This window comes from Pseudophryne corroboree, chromosome 6 (assembly GCF_028390025.1).
Source record: "Pseudophryne corroboree isolate aPseCor3 chromosome 6, aPseCor3.hap2, whole genome shotgun sequence".
In the NCBI taxonomy this organism is placed as follows: domain Eukaryota; kingdom Metazoa; phylum Chordata; class Amphibia; order Anura; family Myobatrachidae; genus Pseudophryne; species Pseudophryne corroboree.
The window spans coordinates 613,339,671-613,361,763 of record NC_086449.1 but is presented as its reverse complement, the minus strand read 5'-3'; the positions used below and the strand labels follow the sequence as shown (position 1 = coordinate 613,361,763).

Genomic DNA, 22,093 nt, shown 5'->3' with positions numbered 1-22,093 from the left:
GTTGCTATTTCACTTAAGTTCACAACATCTACATATAATATATTTGTTAACAATGAGTGTTGATATACTGATTGTAGATTGAATACTTAATGTAATTGATAATAGAAAGGCTATACTTTATCATGTAGCCTGACTAATATTAAAAGATGGTAACCATAATCAGGTACCAAAGTGTTGTCCCGTATTTAGTGAATAAGTAGTTAAATAGCAGGACTCCGGCACACTATTTATGAAATGTCCAGTAGTGTGAATGAGTACTTTATAATACCTGACTTTGGACACTGGAATCCACACACAACTGTGTGTTGTAGCTGCGGCTGTCCAATGTGTATTGTATCAGATGACCACACTAGGAGAAATCAGACAGTAGTACCGGAATCCGCCCACAGCAAATGACAAAGCCGAGGCTTACCGGCTGAACAACGGTGTCATTTGGAGACCATGACGCCTCTGGCCCTAGGCAAAATATTGGTTGATGATCACTAGCACCGACACTATTTCTGCCTCTGACCCAGCACCCCTCTTCCAGAACAAAAGCACCTATCACTGAGCAGCAGAGATCACAGCAGCAGTCAGCAACACACATCGCCCCTCACCCATAGCAATCCTCATGGGTGGTGCCATGCACTAGCAAGAGCATTGGCGTCACTATTCCCCAATATTTAAATTAAGAGGGGAAAAAAAAAAAAAAGCGTGTGATCTTGCTGGGAAGGACATAGCCACACAATTCAAATTATGCCACATAGTAGTGCAACCTTATTAACATTACATGACACGTAACATAGAAATATAGAAACATAGAATTTGACGGCAGATAAGAACCACTTGGCCCATTTAGTCTGCCCCTTTTTTTTATCCTTTAGGTAATCTCAACCCTTTTTGAACCTTAATTCTTTGTAAGGATATTTATATGCCTATCCCAAGCATGTTTAAATTACCCTACAGTCTTAGCCTCTACCACCTCTGATGGGAGACTATTCCAGTAGTGCCCCTTATTCATGGAACATCACACAGTAGTGTCCTTTCACCTTATACACATTACGCCTCACAGTAGTAGTGCCCCTTATTCATACTGAATCACACAATAGTGTCAGTCATTCAAATTACACTACACGTATTGCTGCTTATACACATTACACCACACAGCAGTGCACCTTCTACACATAATACCACAGTAATGCTCTTACAAAATGGGTCCGATTCAATAGTTTTTTGCGCAGCCGCCATCAGACACATTTTTTTCTCACAGCCTCTTGAGGTGTGAGCAAAAATGTGTGGAAACTCAGTACTATGCCTTTCAAATGCCTAGTTTGCCTAAGCCTAGGGCCCGCTCTGGCTGGGCACACCTGCCTGCATCTTGAGATGCCTCCAGCGCAATAAGAGCATAATTACCACACACACACACACACACACACACACACACACACACACACACACACACACACTTATATAGATTTTGTTTTTAATTTAAACAACATATGCATACAACTCGGCATTAGCCCCCATATAGGAAAGTACTGTGCAGATAATAATGACGAGTGATGGTAGTAGAGCTTTTACTACAGCATATAACAGGAAAAATGTATAAGCAAATCTGTACAATAAAATGTCCCATCAACAACTCTATTAAAAGAATGTTTACAATGTTTTAAATCCAGAGCAGTTGTTTTCTTATTTGGAATAAGCATCGACAGGCCCAGATGCAGGCCATGGAGCAACAGATACCTATTATAGGCAACAAACAGGATTCAAACACTGAAAAATTAGGATTATTAATATAATGTGGATTATATTAATTTAGGATTGTCAGTTTTTGTAATATAACGTAGGGTGGATGTGCAGAATGGGGCTAAAACTGGCCCAGCATTATTTCAGTGTGTGCGCCGTAAGTGGGCATGACTACATATTACAGGGGCACGGACCTTGCTTTATGTCCTGTCCACAGGGGTCCTGGGGAAAACCCCAGTGGGCCCCAGTGCCTGGTGGCCCCACCTCCTCCTCTATTGATCAAGTTCCAGATTGTGCACTTGAATTGTACATGTTACCTTATAATACACAGGAATAATATGTATTTTTCTACAGTGCATTGCTTTTATTAATCTGGTATATTATGCATGCACTAGCAGTATGTACAATATATTTACCTGACCATGCACTCTCTAATGTTTAGCAAACCTCTGTTGGGGCTGGCAGCACCAAATCTGGAGACTGGCCACACCCATAAGCACAGGCCCCTACCACTCCATTTCCCCAGTGGGCCTTTTATGCTCCAGTCCGACACTGCCTGTCCAAGTAGGTCAGCTGGGCAGAGCATCGGAAGGCAAGGCTGCTTGGTCATTTCTCCAGACATCCTAATCGGCCCATTAGGTCATAAGTCCACTATGCCTCCTGTTAAGGCTACCAGTGGCGATAGGCCTCTCTTGGTGATGACTATGATAAATAGGTAGAATCCCAAAACTCTATCAAAAGTCATATTTTATATTAATACATTTAATCAATGAAAGAGCACCTATCTTTAATAAAATATAAACCAACCATTCAAGCTATAAAAACACACACACACACACACACACACACACACACACACACACACACACACACACACACACAAATCCAATAAGCATGACAAAGTACTGTAGACAGGGGTGGGGCAGGCTGCATGTTGCCCATCTTGTTGTATACAAGGGCCCAGATGCATCATCGTTTGGAAAGTGATAAAATGGAGAGTGAAAAAGTACCAGCCTATCAGGTCCTAACTGCCATGTCACAGGCTGTGTTTGAAAAAGGGCAGTTAGAAGCTGATTGGCTGGTACTTTTTCACTCTCCATTTTATCACTTTCTAAGCGATGATGCATCTGGCCCAGAATGTGAGATGCATTCAAAGTGCTAATCTTATAGCAGATGAGAGGCACACTTACTTACACTCTCCACAACTGTCCACAGTTTTGGGCCACCCTCCTGGATACCATCCAGAGTGAACGTTGATAATCAAGGCCCTATCCCCTGCAATACACCCCAGCAGCATTTTGCAATGGACAACAGAACAGGAATGTTGCAAATGTGTCAACACGCACCTCACGCTTGCCCCTTGGAACACCCCTATGGAATCTCCCAGAACAGAGTTATAAAATGTAGGATGAAAGGCGCAGAATGTATACCAGGGCACTACTACCAGGGTACGGAGCCTAGACCTGGGCTCTGTCCTTTATATTCCTCCCTTCATCAACTACTAGGGTCTTTGTAGATACGAAATAGTCACACAACTGGCACTATAATTCTAATGAAGTCGATGCCTCAAGAATCAAAAGTGGCTTCTGAAACAGAAATCTGATGCTCAGGGACTGTTCTAGCCCTTTTGGCGTCCCGGGCGGAAAATAGGGCGTGGCTTCATACAGGGGGCGTGGTCAGTTACGCCCCCTGTAGAGTTGTGCCCCCTGTAGGAGTAGCGCCACTTACACAAAAAAAAATAATTAATACTTACTATCCCCGCTCCCGATTCCCGACCGCTGCAGACCTCCGCCGGCGCCGCTCCTCTCCTCGGATCTATGGGACAGATAGACACTAGAGGTCAAATATGACCCCTAGCATCTGTGTCAGTCCCACAATGCTGTGCACGAGGACGTCATCGCCCACCGCACAGCAAAGGTCCCCTCCACGAAGGGAAACTAGACGGGTAGTGTCTAGTTCCCTTCACAGCAGGGGACACAGCGGACACAGCGGGGGGCACAGTAGCAGATCTTGCCATGGTGCGACGCTCTCCGGATGGCACCGGCACCCTTCGGAAGGCGGCGCCCCGGGCAAAAGTCCTGCTTGCCCGTGGCAAGATCCGCTACTGCTGATGCTTAGGGATCAGTAACACACAGTATCAACATACAACTTACAGATGGCACTAGAACACATTTTGTAAATGGAGATAGTAACATGGTAGTTTGTCCATAACGCTAGTCTCATCCATCTCTAATACAGACCAGCTAAGTGCTGATTTCACCACTGGTTTACAATAAAAACCTGATTACTTACAATATTACATTTTTATTCACTATTATATAGTGCAGTGGTTCTGAAACTCAGTCTTCATGACCCCAAACAGTGCATGTTTTCCAGGGTGGTCATTCCGAGTTGTTCGCTCGCTAGCAGTTTTTAGCAGCCGTGCAAACGCTATGCCGCCTCCCACTGGGAGTGTATTTTAGCTTAGCAGAAATGCGAACGAAGGGATCGCAGAGCGGCTACAAAATTATTTTGTGCAGTTTCTGAGTGGCTTCAAACCTACTCAGCGCTTGCGATCACTTCAGACCATTCAGTTCCTGATTTGATGTCACAAACACGCCCTACGTTCGCCCAGCCACATCTGCGTTTTTCCAGTCACGCCTGTGTTTTTCCGAACACTCCCTGAAAACGGTCAGTTGACACCCAGAAATGCCCTCTTCCTGTCAATCACTCTGCGGCTGCCTGTGCAACTGAAATGCATCGCTAGACCCTGTGTAAAACTACATAGTTCGTTGTAATAGTACGTCGCACGTGCGCATTGCGCAGCATACGTGCCGTTTTTTGCCTCATCGCTGCACAGCGAACGAATGCAGCTATCGATCAACTGGGAATGACCCCCCCAGGTCTCCTCACAGATTCTCAAGTGAAATTAGCTCCACATGTGGATCTTTTAAAATGTGAGCAAGTAATGAATACACCTGTGCAAGTGCTAAGTGTCGTGGAAAACGTGTACTGTCTGGAATCCTGAGGACAAAGTTTGAGAACCACTGATCTACAGTAGTGCATTTTGACTTTTCTATATTCTGCAATGGTCAAATCTCCTTTCATAATCATTGGCACAAACTCAAAAATTAGGATTTATAAAATTATAATTATATATATATATATATATATATATATATATATATATATATATATACACACACATACACACACACGCACATACACATATATACATACACACACACACACACACTGCTCAAAAAAATTAAGGGAACACTTAAACTACACAATGTAACTCCAAGTCAATCACACTTCTGTGAAATCAAACTGTCCACTTAGGAAGCAACACTGATTGACAATCAATTTTACATGCTGTTGTGCAAATGGAATAGACAACAGGTGGAAATTATAGGCAATTAGCAAGACACCCCCAATAAAGGAGTTGTTCTGCAGGTGGTGACCACAGATTACTTCTCAGCTCCTATGCTTTCTGGCTGATGTTTTGGTCACTTTTGAAAGCTGGCGGTGCTTTCACTCTAGTGGTAGCATGAGACGGAGTCTACAACCCACACAAGTGGCTCAGGTAGTGCAGCTCATCCAGGATGGCACATCAATGCGAGCTGTGGCAAGAAGGTTTGCGGTGTCTGTCAGCGTAGTGTCCAGAGCATGGAGGCACTACCAGGAGACTGGCCAGTACATCAGGAGATGTGGAGGAGGCCATAGGAGGGCAACAACCCAGCAGCAGGACCGCTACCTCCGCCTTTGTGCAAGGAGGAACAGGAGGAGCACTGCCAGAGCCCTGCAAAATGACCTCCAGCAAGCCACAAATGTGCATGTGTCTACTCAAACGATCAGAAACAGACTCCATGAGGGTGGTATGAGGGCCCGACGTCCACAGGTGGGGGTTGTGCTTACAGCCCAACACCGTGCAGGACGTTTGGCATTTGCCAGAGAACACCAAGATTGACAAATTCGCCACTGGCGCCCTGTGCTCTTCACAGATGAAAGCAGGTTCTCACTGAGCACATGTGACAGAGTCTGGAGACGCCAAGGAGAACGTTCTGCTGCCTGCAACATCCTCCAGCATGACCGGTTTGGCAGTGGGTCAGTAATGGTGTGGGGTGGCATTTCTTTGGGTGGCCGCACAGCCCTCCATGTGCTCGCCAGAGGTAGCCTGACTGCCATTAGGTACCGAGATGAGATCCTCAGACCCCTTGTGAGACCATATGCTGGTGCGGTTGGCCCTGGGTTCCTCCTAATGCAAGACAATGCTAGCCCTCATGTGGCTGGAGTGTGTCAGTAGTTCCTGCAAGACTAAGGCATTGATGCTATGGACTGGCCCGCCCGTTCCCCAGACCTGAATCCAATTGAGCACATCATGTCTCGCTCCATCCACCAACGCCACGTTGCACCACAGACTGTCCAGGAGCTGGCGGATGCTTTAGTCCAGGTCTGGGAGGAGATCCCTCAGGAGAACATCCGCCACCTCATCAGGAGCATGCCCAGGCGTTGTAGGGAGGTCATACAGGCACGTGGAGGCCACACACACTACTGAGCCTCATTTTGACTTGTTTTAAGGACATCACATCAAAGTTGGATCAGCCTGTAGTGTGTTTTTCCACTTTAATTTTGAGTGTGACTCCAAATCCAGACCTCCATGGGTTAATAATTTTGATTTCCATTGATAATTTTTGTGTGATTTTGTTGTCAGCACCTTCAACTATGTAAAGAACAAAGTATTTAATAAGAATATTTCATTCATTTCTAGGATGTGTTATTTTAGAGATAGATAGATAGATAGATAGATAGATAGATAGATAGATAGATAGATAGATAGATAGATAGATAGATAGATAGATAGATAGATAGATAGATAGATAGAGGAATTGGGCGCCCAAGGATTATATCAACCACAGAATATTGAAAAGAACCTCAAAAAGTTACACAGTAAGATTTGATCAAGCTTTAAAATATAGAAATGAACTGTTCATTTATAAAAAGTTATTAAAAAGATACAAAGGCATACATAGTGTCCATCATATTACATAGGCAACAAGATGTAAATCTCCTATGCTTTGTGGAAGAATGCAGGTAAATTTCTGCTGTGTCCTTAATCTTCCTTATAGAATATTTGGAGATAACATCAGAAAACAGAGTAATGACCCGGGAGACGAGGGAGAGGCGGCTGAAGAGCGGAAGAACCGCTTCAAATGTAAGTCAGCCCCTCTCCCTCCCTCCTTCCCCCCCCCCCCCCCCCCACCTGCCTTAATGTGTAAAATGGGGACACCTGTCTGCCGGAATGTGTAAAATGGGGACACCTGTCTGCCGGAATGTGTAAAATGGGGACACCTGTCTGCCGGAATGTGTAAAATGGGGACACCTGTCTGGCGGAAGGTGTAAAATGGGGACACCTGTCTGGCGGAAGGTGTAAAATGGGGACACCTGTCTGGCGGAAGGTGTAAAATGGGGACACCTGTCTGGCGGAAGGTGTAAAATGGGGACACTTGCTGGCGGAAGGTGTAAAATGGGGACACTTGCCTGGCGGAAGGTGTAAAATGGGGACACGTGCCTGTCGGAATGTGTAAAATGGGGACTATTGCCTGCCGTAATATGGAAAGTGGGTTTTTTTTAGTGATGTGCACCGGAAATTTTTCGGGTTTTGTGTTTTGGTTTTGGATTCGGTTCCGCGGCCGTGTTTTGGATTCGGACGCGTTTTGGCAAAACCTCCCTGAAAATTTTTTGTCGGATTCGGGTGTGTTTTGGATTCGGGTGTTTTTTTACAAAAACCCCTCAAAAACAGCTTAAATCATATAATTTGGGGGTCATTTTGATCACATAGTATTATTAACCTCAATAACCATAATTTCCACTCATTTTCAGTCTATTCTGAACACCTCACACCTCACAATATTATGTTTAGTCCTAAAATTTGCACCGAGGTCGCTGGATGACTAAGCTAAGCGACCTAAGTGGCAGACACAAACACCTGGCCCATCTAGGAGTGGCACTGCAGTGTCAGCTAGGATGGCACTTCAAAAAAAGTCCCCAAACAGCACATGATGCAAAGAAAAAAAAGAGGCGCAATGAGGTAGCTGTGTGACTAAGCTAAGCGACCCAAGTGTCCGACACAAACACCTGGCCCATCTAGGAGTGGCACTGCAGTGTCAGGCAGGATGGCACTTCAAAAAAATAGTCCCCAAACAGCACATGATGCAAAGAAAAATGAAAGAAAAAAAAAGAGGTGCAAGATGGAATTGTCCTTGGGCCCTCCCACACACCCTTATGTTGTATAAACAGGACATGCACACTTTAACGAACCCATCAGTTCAGCGACAGGGTCTGCCACACAACTGTGACTGAAATGACTGGTTGGTTTGGGCTCCCACCAAAAAAGAAGCAATCAATCTCTCCTTGCACAAACTGGCTCTACAGAGGCAAGATGTCCACCTCCTCCTCATCGTCCGATTCCTCACCCCTTTCACGGTGTACATCCCCCTCCTCACAGATTATTAATTCGTCCCCACTGGAATCCACCATCTCAGGTCCCTGTGTACTTTCTGGAGGCAATTGCTGGTGAATGTCTCCACGGAGGAATTGATTCTAATTCATTTTGATGAACATCATCTTCTCCACATTTTCTGGAAGTAACCTCGTACGCCGATTGCTGACAAGGTGAGCGGCTGCACTAAACACTCTTTCGGAGTACACACTGGAGGGTGGGCAACTTAGGTAAAATAAAGCCAGTTTCTGCAAGGGCCTCCAAATTGCCTCTTTTTCCTGCCAGTATACGTACGGACTGTCTGATGTGCCTACTTGGACGCGGTCACTCATATAATCCTCCACCATTCTTTCAATGGTGAGAGAATCATATGCAGTGACAGTAGACGACATGTCAGTAATCGTTGGCAGGTCCTTCAGTCCGGACCAGATGTCAGCACTCGCTCCAGACTGCCCTGCATCACCGCCAGCGGGTGAGCTCGGAATTCTTAGCCTTTTCCTCGCACCCCCAGTTGCGGGAGAATGTGAAGGAGGAGCTGTTGACGGGTCACGTTCCGCTTGACTTGACAATTTTCTCACCAGCAGGTCTTTGAACCTTTGCAGACTTGTGTCTGCCGGAAAGAGAGATACAACGTAGGTTTTAAATCTAGGATCGAGCACGGTGGCCAAAATGTAGTGCTCTGATTTCAACAGATTAACCAGGATTCACGGGTGGTCAAGCAAACTAAGGGCTCCATCCACAAGTCCCACATGCCTAGCGGAATCGCTCTGTTTTAGCTCCTCCTTCAATGTCTCCAGCTTCTTCTGCAAAAGCCTGATGAGGGGAATGACCTGACTCAGGCTGGCAGTGTCTGAACTGACTTCACGTGTGGCAAGTTCAAAGGGTTGCAGAACCTTGACCACAAACAGAGAGAAAGCCTCCCTATGTAAGCTTGTCGATAACCCCTCCCTTGTCATTAAGCCGGCTGACAAGGGAGGGGGAATCGTATACAGGATATAGATGATTATCTGTCTGAGGCCTATAGACCGTTAGGGAATAGGGATATATATACCCTATTACCTACTGACCTCTCTAGTATCTTCCACAGGTCTCTTACTGAACTTGTCCAAGGTGCCCTTGAGGGAGACATAATTTCTAAGGAAGAGATGAAATATCTCATACCCATTCACCCTATCACCCCGACCTATCATCATTTACCTAAATTCACAAATCCCTCACTTCACCCCCGGGTAGACCCATAATTTCTGGTGTTGGGTCCCTCACTTCTAATTTATCACATTTTGTTGATCACTTTTTACAGCCTTTAGCCTCTAGCCTTCCTTCGCACATCAAAGATACCACAGCTTTTTTGAACTCCATCACAGGTATAAAATGGAAGGAATCATTTTTTTATGACCTGCGATGTGCAGGCATTATATTCAAATATTCCCCATAATAAAGGTATTGCTGTTATTGCTCAGTATCTTACAGATTCCAATATTCTTTCCAAGGATTTACAAGAATTTATTTTGGCTTCTATTAAATTTATCTTATCACACAATTATTTTTTATTTAATCACCAATTTTATTTACAGACACTTGGGACGGCCATGGGGAGGAGGTTCGCGCCTAGCTTCGCTAACCTATACATGGGAGCGTTCGAGGATGCACATGTTTGGGGGCGGAGTCTGGGCGCGGACCTCGTCTACGATGGCCGTTATATAGATGACCTCTTTTTTGTTCTTGATGGAGATATTAATTCAGCTTTGGATCTCATTGCTTCTTTAAACAATAATGATTTTAATTTATCATTCACTAGCACGGTAGATAAACTTTCCATTTCGTTACTGATGTCTCCCTCACTATAATAGATGGGGCCATTTCAACCAAGACCCTTAGAAAAGAGGTAGATAAATATAATTTTCTACATTACGACAGTTCTCATCATAAACCGTGGATTAGAAATATCCCTTATGGTCAATTACAACGACTCAGACGAAACTGTAGTGAATATCACAATTATACTGCACAAGCGGATGAATTATCATCGTCTCTTGGGAGCAAGAATTATCCTTCTAAGCTAATTCAGTCAGCTCGTGCACGTGTGGACCAGCTTGATAGGAAGGATCTTTTAGAATATAGACCAATGAATCATACATTTGAATAAGATCAACCGCATTTCTTTTCTAAGTATAATAATTCCTCTTGCCAAATAAGAAAAATTATTTCTACCAATTTTCCTATTTTACTCACTGACCAAATTCTCATAACAGAAATTGGGGAGAAGCCATCCGTTATTTTTAAACGCTCTACCAACTTACAACAACATCTTTCCCCCAGTTTCTTTGTTGATAGAAGAACTCAGATACAGTCAGATATTTCACTTAATTCCGCACAGTGGCTGACTAAAACGAGAGGCTGCTTCAAGTGTGGTGCGAACCAATGTTTAACTTGCTCATATATACAGAATTAAACAAAATCTTTTTCATCATCGGACAGTACACAATTTACTATTGGTTAGTTTATCAACTGTAATAGTGTATTTGTCATATATATATATATTAGTCTGTAGTTGTAAATTGATCTATGTGGGACGCACCACACGCAAATTGAAAATCCGATTTTTAGAACATAGGCGCAATATTCTAAGGGGATACTCTCTACATAGTGTCTCTAGACACTTTGCGGAGTTTCATGAAAAGAACCCACAGGACGTCCATCTTATAGGCATTGAAACTATTCCATCTACCCCAAGGGGGGGTGATAGATATAGGAAATTGTGCCAAAGGGAAAACTACTGGATTCATATGTTGAAAACCCTCGTTCCCGAGGGATTAAACAAAACAATTGAATTTGATCTTTAATATCATATGAGGTACATCTCTAAATCATATGCAGTTCTTTTTGGGTTGTATATTTATATTTTTTCTTCAGATTATCAATCATTACATTTATACTCATTAAATGTACTATTATATAATATCTCCTATATAGTACTTATTTTATTTATTTTTTATTTTTCATGTGAGATCTCATTTTGACATGTGCCTATGTGCATGCCCATTTCTATATAGGATTACATGTCACTCTCTTGGTGTGGGGATCTTGGTCTATGGCCCGCTGTCTCCTTTGTATCTTCTATTATAATGTACTTACTACACAGGAAATTCAATCCCATTGGGGGTCATGATAATTGATTTATAATAAATATAGGACAGTTTAAATTCATATAAAATCTATTTAATTTAATATGCCTATAGCCTATGTGAAGCAACAGTAGAATTAAGTCACTGTTAACAACCAATAGAAATCTAGCATATAGCTTATAAATTTAGGGTAAGAGAGAAAAAAGTTAATTAAGGTAGTCTAACTAGTACTGATTAAACCAATATGTTTATAATCTCCTTATATTTAAGGTAATATTAGGTAAATATAAATTAAATAAATGGCAATAAAATAAGAATTCATAAATAAATATAATCAATTACTTAAATATGTATATACTATTTTGTTGACGTGTTTCTCCCAATCACGTCGCAAATTATTTATATTATCCTTACTATGAATTATGCAAAACTGGATCTCATGCTATCCTCTATCTCCTGCGCCATCGCATTTCATCTGATATTGAATTTATAATATTTATTTTATCTATTTAGAATAAAATTATATAAAAAAGAAAAAAGAAAAAATTCTTTTGTCCCCTTTTCTTTTTTTCTTCTTTTTTCGTTTTCATATGGTATAATGTATTTGCACATATGTATTTATATGTATACCTAAACTCTAGTAAATTAATATACTGATAGCTATCAATGTTAAATCATGGAGAGTTGACTTTTTTGCCTTTGTCTTAGTCAGATTTTATTAGCCGCACCTGGCTGTACGTTTACTAATGCTATATATAGGATTAACGTAGTGGAGGTGGTATTCCTTTGAAAAAGTCACGTTAATCGTTACGAAACGCGTTCGGCTCCTCCCTTTCTACTCTGATCACCGACCCATCGGCACTTCAGCTCTAAGGAACTTTGTTTACAGCGGAGAATTTCTTTATCTACACGGTGGCTCTATTGCGGTCTTTACACGGCACCAGCCTGCATCATCTGATGGCTATATTTGGCCGTGGGACAGCGCCAGCCTGTATCATCTGACGGCTGTATTTGGCTGTGGGACAGCGCCAGCCCGTATCATCTGACGGCTACATTTGGCCGTGGGACAGCGCCAGCCTGCATCATCTGACGGCTGCATTTGGCCGTGGGACAGCGCTCCAGTCTCTTAATTTTATTGCCAGCAACGGCTCCGGCTAGCGCTACACCTGTGTATTTCCTCCGCAATTAGCGGCCACAGCGTCTGCTCCGTTTGATGTCCTGGAGATGTGTGATTCCCTATATCTATGGCAATAAAAGGATTTTCAGCAGCCCAAGGGAATATACAGGCACCTGTCCTGCATCCGGGACCTACATATTAAGGAGCAAGTTTGGATAATCATTCCTACATTGAATTCCTCTCCTTAGCATCACACTGTGGGCTCTATACAGGACTTTACCGAGGACGCTCGGTAATACCAGCCCCTAGGAGAGGTAATATTGCATACTGTCCATTGTATATTTGACCGCTGGGCCCTCATCTTCTCCTATTATTGGAGAAAAGTTCTGCTGCTTTCATAACTTTCTTTTTTTTTAAAGTTTCATTTCCTCAGTCATTTCAGTTATAATAAACTGTGGAGAGCTAAATTGTAACTATCTAGTTACATTACTGTTACAATTTTAAACAGTATCAACCTCATACCCTGAATCAGGGGAATATTATACACAAGTTTAGATTGATACTTTGTGTCCATACAACGGTGTTTTCAGAGTATAGATACTTATATACATCTTTTAAATATGGTTATTTTTATTTACTGTTGATGTATTTAACATTACAATAAACAATTTTATATAGATGATTCTTTGTCAACTCTCCATAACTTACACCCATTTGCAATACCCCAAGCGCAGCCGTTTTCTTTTCTTTTCCCATTGCAGAACCTTGCACAACGTTGAAATCATTCTCCACTGCGCTTGAGTCAGGTGCATACCCCCCCCCCCCCCCCCCCTTGGCCTATATCGACGAAGCTGCCTGTTAGTGCAGTGAAACACACGTGTAGGGCACAGCGTGCCCGCGTGTAGTCCATATATGTTATAAGATCAAATGTATATTTATTTGTAGGGAAATGGCTGTTACTAGTGAAGCTGTATGTGACTGCTTATAATTGAGAAGATATGAAGCATGATTAACTGTAACAAATGTATCTAATGCCACCTGCTGATAGCGTCTGCAACAAATGTTTCAAGTTCTAAATGCTGACAGCAGTTGATAATGTGGATACTACGTGCTGCTGGCAACAGAACTCCTAATACTCTAAGCAAAGCAGCTGAGGTCCTAGATAGTATATAGGGACATTAGCTGATTTCTGTGGATGAGAGTAATCCTATTGAATGGGAGACAGGTGATCCTATATATAGGACGATATAGCTACTATCATTTATATCAGTTGCAACATTTGTGATACATTGTATGAATGTTAGAATGTTACAGTGAAGTATCCCCTGAAATGAAGGGACAGTGACAAGTTATAATACATCACACTGTAATGCACTACTTTATAGTAAATAACGTGGCAAATATCTGAAACCATAAGGTGGTCATATGTTATAATAGATGAATTTATTTACCATTACTGGGAAGGTATAATAAATGTGGGACTTATAAAGTCTACCAGCACTACTCTGTTCAGTATTACTATATATTATATTCTATTATATTACATCATATTAAAGGAACATTAGTAAGGGATATGATATGCGAGATCGATGTATAAATTTAAGTGATTAAAGCGAGTCTGGTATAACAAAACACAGACTATCGCATGAGGCTGGAAATATATGTGGTGGATATTATAAATAGGGATTGTTATATCCCTTAATGATCCATACCATAGTTGGGACTGCTATATCCCCTAAACAAAATCCCCCTTTTCTATATTTGATTATATCATACTAATGAGATACGAGTAAGAGATATGATAGGTGGGATTGACATATATCCTTAAAGGAGTATGGTCCCCTAGAACGTTACAGCCTACACATCTTAATAGAGGAGTGATCTAAGCGGATCTGATAGTATAAAATACAGATTACCGCATGAGGTTGGAAATATGTGTGGTGGACATTAGAAATAGGGATTGCTATATCCCCTAAGGATCCATACCACAGTTGGGATCGCTATATCCCCTAAATAAAATCTCATTTATTTCTCTTTATATATACCCTTACAAATTCTGTGGTGGATATTAGAAATAGGGACTGCTACATCCCTTAATAATCCATACCATAATTGGGATTGCCGTATCTCCTAATCAAATCCCTTCCATCCCCCCTTTTTACACATACCCTTGAAAAATTTGTATTTGTGTACCAACATAGACAGTGAGTGCAAATCAACACTTACCTTCCCGGAGAACAATTTGGAGATAGAGATATTCATCTTGCAGCTAATTCCGGCCCAGCATCATAATATTGAGATGCAGTAGCATTAATTGACTATATATAATTATTATATTCATTCATTGGTAGTCAATCTGCGTCTATATAATCTGGTGATATTTTTAGTCCCTAAATTGGGATTTGTCCCCAGAAGATTTTGCTGAATAAATAGACATCATAGGTAGCCGGTTAACAATATTAAAGTAACAGCCATTGCATTGTAAGAATTATATTGCCAATGGATCAGATAATGGCAATATTTAAATAGATATAATAATCCCACAAATATTATACATATCAAATACACGCGGACACGCTTTTTAAATCTTTTCTTCACAATTTCCTATCTCATAGGTGTCACTTATATGTTAGTCTGTCTGATTTTAACTCTATGTTTCACTGTTGTCTGGGTAATAATTTAATGTATATTTAATAAAGGCTAAGTTTTAAGATAAGCAAACTCTGTTCTAGTGCGTCAACCATACAGTTTCCTCTTATTTTTCCTCTCAACCTGATAGCTTATATACTGTAATTGACAGCACCCCCTTACCATATTAAGCATTGTCTGATACAAAAGGGAAAAGGGGTCCAAACAAGTGATGATGTGATGATGGTTCACATACATTCACAGTATTGTTAATATATATTGGAGTGTGCAGATACCCAACTCTTGCCTATATCGTAGGCAGATGTATAGGCTTGAATGGCCTTTTGCTGCTCCTCCATCCTCTGAAGCATATAGAGGGTTGAATTCCACCTCGTTACCACCTCTTGCTTCAGATGATGGCAGGGCAGGTTCAGGAGTGTTTGCTGGTGCTCCAGTCTTCGGCACGCGGTGGCTGAATGCCGAAAGTGGCCCGCAATTCTTCGGGCCACCGACAGCATCTCTTGCACGACTCTGTCGTTTTTTAAATAATTCTGCACCACCAAATTCAATGTATGTGCAAAACATGGGACGTGCTGGAATTTGCCCAGATGTAATGCATGCACAATATTGCTGGCGTTGTCCGATGTCACAATTCCCCAGGAGAGTCCATTTGGGGTAAGCCATTCTGCGATGATGTTCCTCAGTTTCCGTAAGAGGTTGTCAGCTGTGTGCCTCTTCTGGAAAGCGGTGATACAAAGCGTAGCCTGCCTAGAAACGAGTTGGCGTTTGTGAGATGCTGCTACTGGTGCCGCCGCTGCTGTTCTTGCTATGGGAGGCAATACATCTACCCAGTGTGCTGTCACAGTCATATAGTCCTGAGTCTGCCCTGCTCCACTTGTCCACATGTCCGTGGTTAAGTAGACATTGGGTACAACTGCATTTTTTAGGACACTGGTGACTCTTTTTCTGAGGTCTGTGTACATTTTCGGTATCGCCTGCCTAGAGAAATGGAACCTAGATGGTATTTGGTACCGGGGACACAGTATCTCAATCAAGTCTGTAGTTGCCTGTGAATTAACGGTGGATAACGGAAACACGTTTCTCACCGCCCAGGCTGCCAAGGCCTGAGTTATCCGCTTTGCAGCAGGATGACTGCTGTGATATTTCATCTTACTCGCAAAGGACTGTTGGACAGTCAATTGCTTACTGGAAGTAGTACAAGTGGTCTTCCGACTTCCCCTCTGGGATGACGATCGACTCCCAGCAGCAACAACAGCAGCGCCAGCAGCAGGAGGCTTTACACTCAAGGATGCATCGGAGGAATCCCAGGCAGGAGAGGACTCATCAGACTTGACAGTGACATGGCCTGCAGGACTATTGGCTTTCCTGTGTAAGGAGGAAATTGACACTGAGGGAGTTGGTGGTGTGGTTTGCAGGAGCTTGGTTACAAGAGGAAGAGATTCAGTGGTCAGTGGACTGCTTCCACTGTCATCCAAAGTTTTTGAACTTGTCACTGACTTATGATGAATGCGCTGCAGGTGACGTATAAGGGAGGATGTTCCGAGGTGGTTAACGTCCTTACCCCTACTTATTACAGCTTGACAAAGGCAACACACGGCTTGACACCTGTTGTCCGCATTTGTGTTAAAATAATTCCACACCGAAGAGGTGATTTTTTTTGTAATTTGACCAGGCATGTCAATGGCCATATTCGTCCCACGGACAACAGGTGTCTCCCCGGGTGCCTGACTTAAACAAACCACCTCACCATCAGAATCCTCCTTGTCAATTTCCTCCTCAGTGCCAGCAACACCCATATCCTCATCCTGGTGTACTTCAACAGTGACATATTCAATTTGACTATCAGGAACTGGACTGCGGGTGCTCCTTCCAGCACTTGAAGGGGGCGTGCAAATGGTGGAAGGCGCCACCTCTTACCGTCCAGTGTTGGGAAGGTCAGGCATCGCAGCCGACACAATTGGACTCTCCTTGGGGATTTGTGATTTAGAAGAACGCACAGTTCTTTGCTGTGCTTTTGCCAGCTTAAGTCTTTTCATTTTTCTAGCGAGAGGATGAGTGCTTCCATCCTCATGTGAAGCTGAAACACTAGCCATGAACATAGGCCAGGGCCTCAGCCGTTCCTTGCCACTCAGTGTCGTAAATGGCATATTGGCAAATTTACGCTTCTCCTCAGATGCTTTTAATTTTGATTTTTGGGTCATTTTACTGAACTTTTGTGTTTTGGATTTTACATGCTCTCTACTATGACATTGGGCATCGGCCTTGGCAGATGACGTTGATGGCATTTCATCGTCTCGGCCATGACTAGTGGCAGCAGCTTCAGCACGAGGTGGAAGTGGATCTTGATCTTTCCCTATTTTACCCTCCACATTTTTGTTCTCCATTTTTTAATGTGTGGAATTATATGCCAGTATCAATAGCAATGGCCTACTACTATATATACTGCGCACAACTGAAATGCACCACAAGTATGGATGGATAGTATACTTGACAACACAGAGGTAGGTAGAGCAGTGGCCTACTGTACCGTACTGCTATATATTATATACTGGTGGTCAGCAAACTGTGCAAAACTTAAATGCACCACAGGTATGGATGGATAGTATACTTGACAACACAGAGGTAGGTAGAGCAGTGGCCTTCTGTACCGTACTCCTATATATTATATACTGGTGGTCAGCAAAATTATGCACTGTACTCCTACTATATACTACAATGCAGCACAGATACGGAGCGTTTTTCAGGCAGAGAACGTATAATACTGGTGGTCACTGGTCAGCAAAACTCTGCACTGTACTCCTCCTATATAATATACTGCTGGTCCCCAGTCCCCACAATAAAGCAGTGTGAGCACAGATATATGCAGCACACTGAGCACAGATATGGAGTGTTTTTCAGGCAGACAACGTATACTGGTGGTCACTGGTCAGCAAAACTCTGCACTGTACTCCTCCTATATAATATACTGCTGGTCCCCAGTACCCACAATAAAGCAGTGTGAGCACAGATATATGCAGCACACTGAGCACAGATATGGAGCGTTTTTCAGGCAGACAACGTATAATACTGGTGGTCACTGGTCAGCAAAACTCTGCACTGTACTCCTCCTATATAATATACTGGTGGTCCCCAGTACCCACAATAAAGCAGTGTGAGCACAGATATATGCAGCACATGGAGCACAGATATGGAGCGTTTTTCAGGCAGACAACGTATAATACTGGTGGTCACTGGTCAGCAAAACTCTGCACTGTACTCCTCCTATATAATATACTGGTGGTCCCCAGTACCCACAATAAAGCAGTGTGAGCACAGATATATGCAGCACACTGAGCACAGATATGGAGCGTTTTTCAGGCAGACAACGTACACTGGTGGTCACTGGTCAGCAAAACTCTGCACTGTACTCCTCCTATAATACTGCTGGTTCCCAGAATAAAGATATGCAGCCCCCTGAAACAAAGTGAGAGGACGCCAGCCACGTCCTCTCACTATCATTTCCAATGCATGAGTGAAAAATGGCGGCGACGCGCGGCTCCTTATGTAGAATCCGAATCTCGCGAGAATCCAACAGCGGGGTGATGACGTTCGGGCGCGCTCAGGTTAACCGAGCCATACGGGAGAATCCGAGTATGCCTCGGACCCGTGTAAAATGGGTGAAGTTCGGGGGGGGGTTCGGTTTCCGAGGAACTGAACCCGCTCATCTCTAGTTTTAATGTATCAAGGGCATTGCGGTGTATGGCATAAAATATATTTTGTATTTCTTTCCTGTGCTCACCGTGATCTGTCGGTGCAAGGTCAAAAACTGGGGTGTAAGGTAGTCTTTTCAGACGAGGCCACGCCCATTTTACAGATACCACACCCGTTTTATTGAGGCCACGCCCCCTTTGTCGGGGGGGGGGGGGGGGGCATACCTTTTACTTTTTATATCTAGGGGGGCACATTTTTGGTTCTGTCAATGGGGGGGGGGGGGCGCATTTTTAAATCTCGCACTAGGAGCCAAATTGGCTAGAAACGGCCCTGAACCTGTGTAATTCATGGGTGCCCTGGCTTAAAGGGATATGGTAAGCCTATCTATAAAGGGGTATATTCAATTAGGGTCGGATCCATTCCGACATGCATTTGTCGGAATGGATCCGACAACCCCTATTCAATCTCATCTCAATTCGACTTTTAAAAAGTCAAATTGAGATGAGGGACCCAGAGGAGGAGAGGGGGTGGGGTGGGGAGCCGCTGGGAGACCAGCGGGGACAGCCGCGGGCAGACGGAGGACAGCAGCGTTACAGTAGCGTTGCAGAAGGACGTCTCACAGCCGCCCGACCTCACGGCAGTGTCGACCCGGCTCCAGCAAGCGTGACCTTACTTGCTGGAGCCGGGTGGACGCTGCCGTGAGCGGCGCAGCTGTGAGACATCCTGCTGCAGTGCTGCTTTCCCCTGTATGTCCTACGGCTTTCCCCCTCTCCTCCTCTGGGTCCCACATCTCAGTCCGACATTTTTTTATGTCGGACTGAGATGGTCATGAACGGGGCCAAATCCTGTCGAATTTGGCCCCGTTTCACTCAAAAGTACGTGAATCGGCAGCTATACCGCCGATTCACGTACTATTCGACAAGTCGAATTCCACGACTTGTCGAATAAAAACTGATGGGACTGAATAGGTCGAATCACTATTCGACCTTAAAAAGTCGAAAACTGACGTCTTTTCGACAGACGGCAGTTTTCGACCCTAATTGAATATACCCCATAGTCTGTATGGTAGGGAATACAGACTGCAGCTACTTCATTAGGGAAGGGTCTGTTGTTAATGATTAAATACTGTCTGCCAATCCTGTGCTATATTAAAATATTGTTATTGCATAAATATTAATATTTTATAGGTCTTTTTGCTTTTCAACTGTGTCAATGGCAGGCAAACAATGGACAACACCTGGAAGCTAGCTTTGTGTGGCTTTAATACGCAGTCATTAATTAGTAATTACAGAACTATTATGTTACACTTGCAGATAGTTTTGCATTTTGCCGTTGTACGTAAATTATATTTTCACAGTTTGCACTTAATAAATCCTGATTCTAAAAAAGCTGGCAAAGAACACCAAAAATACATTGCAGGTACAGTACATTTATATTTGTGTCATTTTGTGCCACACTCTAACTGTCTGTCCTCCAGCATTTTCTGTTGCCACCCTCTGAGAGGAGCCTGGAAATGCCGAGGTCTTATGTGTACCACAGCGTAGTGTCAGTTACACTAAATATCACTACAGATATAAGACAAACAACATTTTTCTCTCGATTAATAGGAGGCTGTCAGGAAACAGCACTTCAGATACCTGAAGGAGAATGATGCCCAGTAAGGTGGGCGGTGATATTTGTGTGTTCTGTACCTTAATACTAGTCCTAAAACCGTTGGTTAAAAGTAGTAATTTCCAGACATGCACAAGAATCAAAATGTGGTTTCTACGCTGACCAGTAAACTGCAGCCACACAGTTTAAAGGAGAACATCTATAAATCTCCACAGGACACTAATACAAAAAAAGAAAACTGTGTGTAGGCGCTGTTCACTTGCAGTATACTGTTCTTAAAGCCTTCAATATTCGTGAGTGGTACACCGGGAAACACACCCGCTTAATTAAGAACTTACATCATACTTGCCTGCTTGACCCTCTCCATGAGGGAGAAAATGCTCTGTTCCTGGACTCTCCTGGTAATGTATGATTGCCATCACCTGTGGTGAAACACCTTTCTTATCAATTAACTAGCTCACCACAGGTGATGGCAATCATACATTACCAGGAAAGTCCAGGAACAGAGCATTTTCTCCCTCATGGAGAGGGTCAGGTAGGCAAGTATGACTTACATTAGGGGTTCTCACCCGCAGGCCAAACAGGGTATCTTTAACCCCGATATTAATTCTTCAATATATAATAAAACGGGATAACTTCATAAAAGATGAACATTATATATTGAAGAAACTATATTGAGGGTTAAAGATACCTTGTTTGGCATGCGGGTGAGAACCCTAATGTAAGTTCTTAATTAAGAGGGTGTGTTTAACACTCACGAATATTGAAGGATTTAAGAACAGTATACTGCAAGTGAACAGCACCTACACACAGTTTTATTTTTTTGTATTAGTAATTTCCAGACAGTTTAAAAATTATAATTTTTTTTAAACCTAAACAAATTTTCATAAAGGTACAATAGTGCATTCCTTTGTGTCAATAGACTGCAATGGACATTCCTGTTGTGGAACTGGTTGAACAAGAGTAATTCGAGATTCATAAACAGTTATTTGTAATGTGCAACCTAAAGTATATACATGTCAGTGTCTAGTACAACGGAAAATGATCACAATATTCTTGCACATCTATGTAGGAGTATGCACTCCCACTCCCATTTTTTGCTTACCATGATATGCAGCTTGTGAATTGCTCTCTACCTCTCTCTTTAGTGACAATGATGTCTGCATGTCTGTAGACCATCTCAAGGATCTCCCACCTCTCTGCATTATGTCAGTGATAAATTCAGCTGAAGTACAAACTCATAATCATGTAGCATTAGGTGAGTGGGGCACAGGTGCTTCTTCTTCCCAGCAAGCTGGCTGTCATGTGACCTTCCTGCTGGTGGAGACAAGCCTGCCCTTGGGAAATTAAATGCAGGTAGAAGAGGTTTCAATTACAATAGAAAAGTAATGAAGTTCATATGCCATATGTGTCCCGAAAACTACAAATGTCACTGGATGATTGTGTTTATTCCTGTTGTTTTAGTACTCAATAATGCTAGTTTTTCATTGTCCTGTATAATCCAAAGTGACACATATTTATTTTGAGGACTTTTAAGTTTATTTCAGATAACTATTAAAACTAATAATGTATAACATAACTGCCAAAATAAAGTAATTTCCAGACTGAAATACAGATTGGTGTATCTTTAGAAGCACCATTGGTCCTACCATCGATACTTGTATCAGTCCTATGGCAGATGCAGTTTCTCCA

The 22,093-nt window shown here is 42.8% G+C and overlaps 1 protein-coding gene across 1 annotated transcript in view; it reads right to left on the bottom strand.

Moving 5' to 3' along the window:
- NEURL1B (neuralized E3 ubiquitin protein ligase 1B) overlaps nt 1-21,656 on the bottom strand; it is a 751,932-nt gene extending 730,276 nt beyond the window's left edge. Inside the window, exon 1 of the mRNA XM_063928070.1 lies at nt 21,507-21,656. Coding sequence (XP_063784140.1) covers nt 21,507-21,606 — 100 coding nt within the window. The 5' untranslated portion in view covers nt 21,607-21,656. The remainder of the gene's footprint in view (nt 1-21,506) is intronic.
- Between the last annotated feature and the right edge of the window lie 437 nt (nt 21,657-22,093).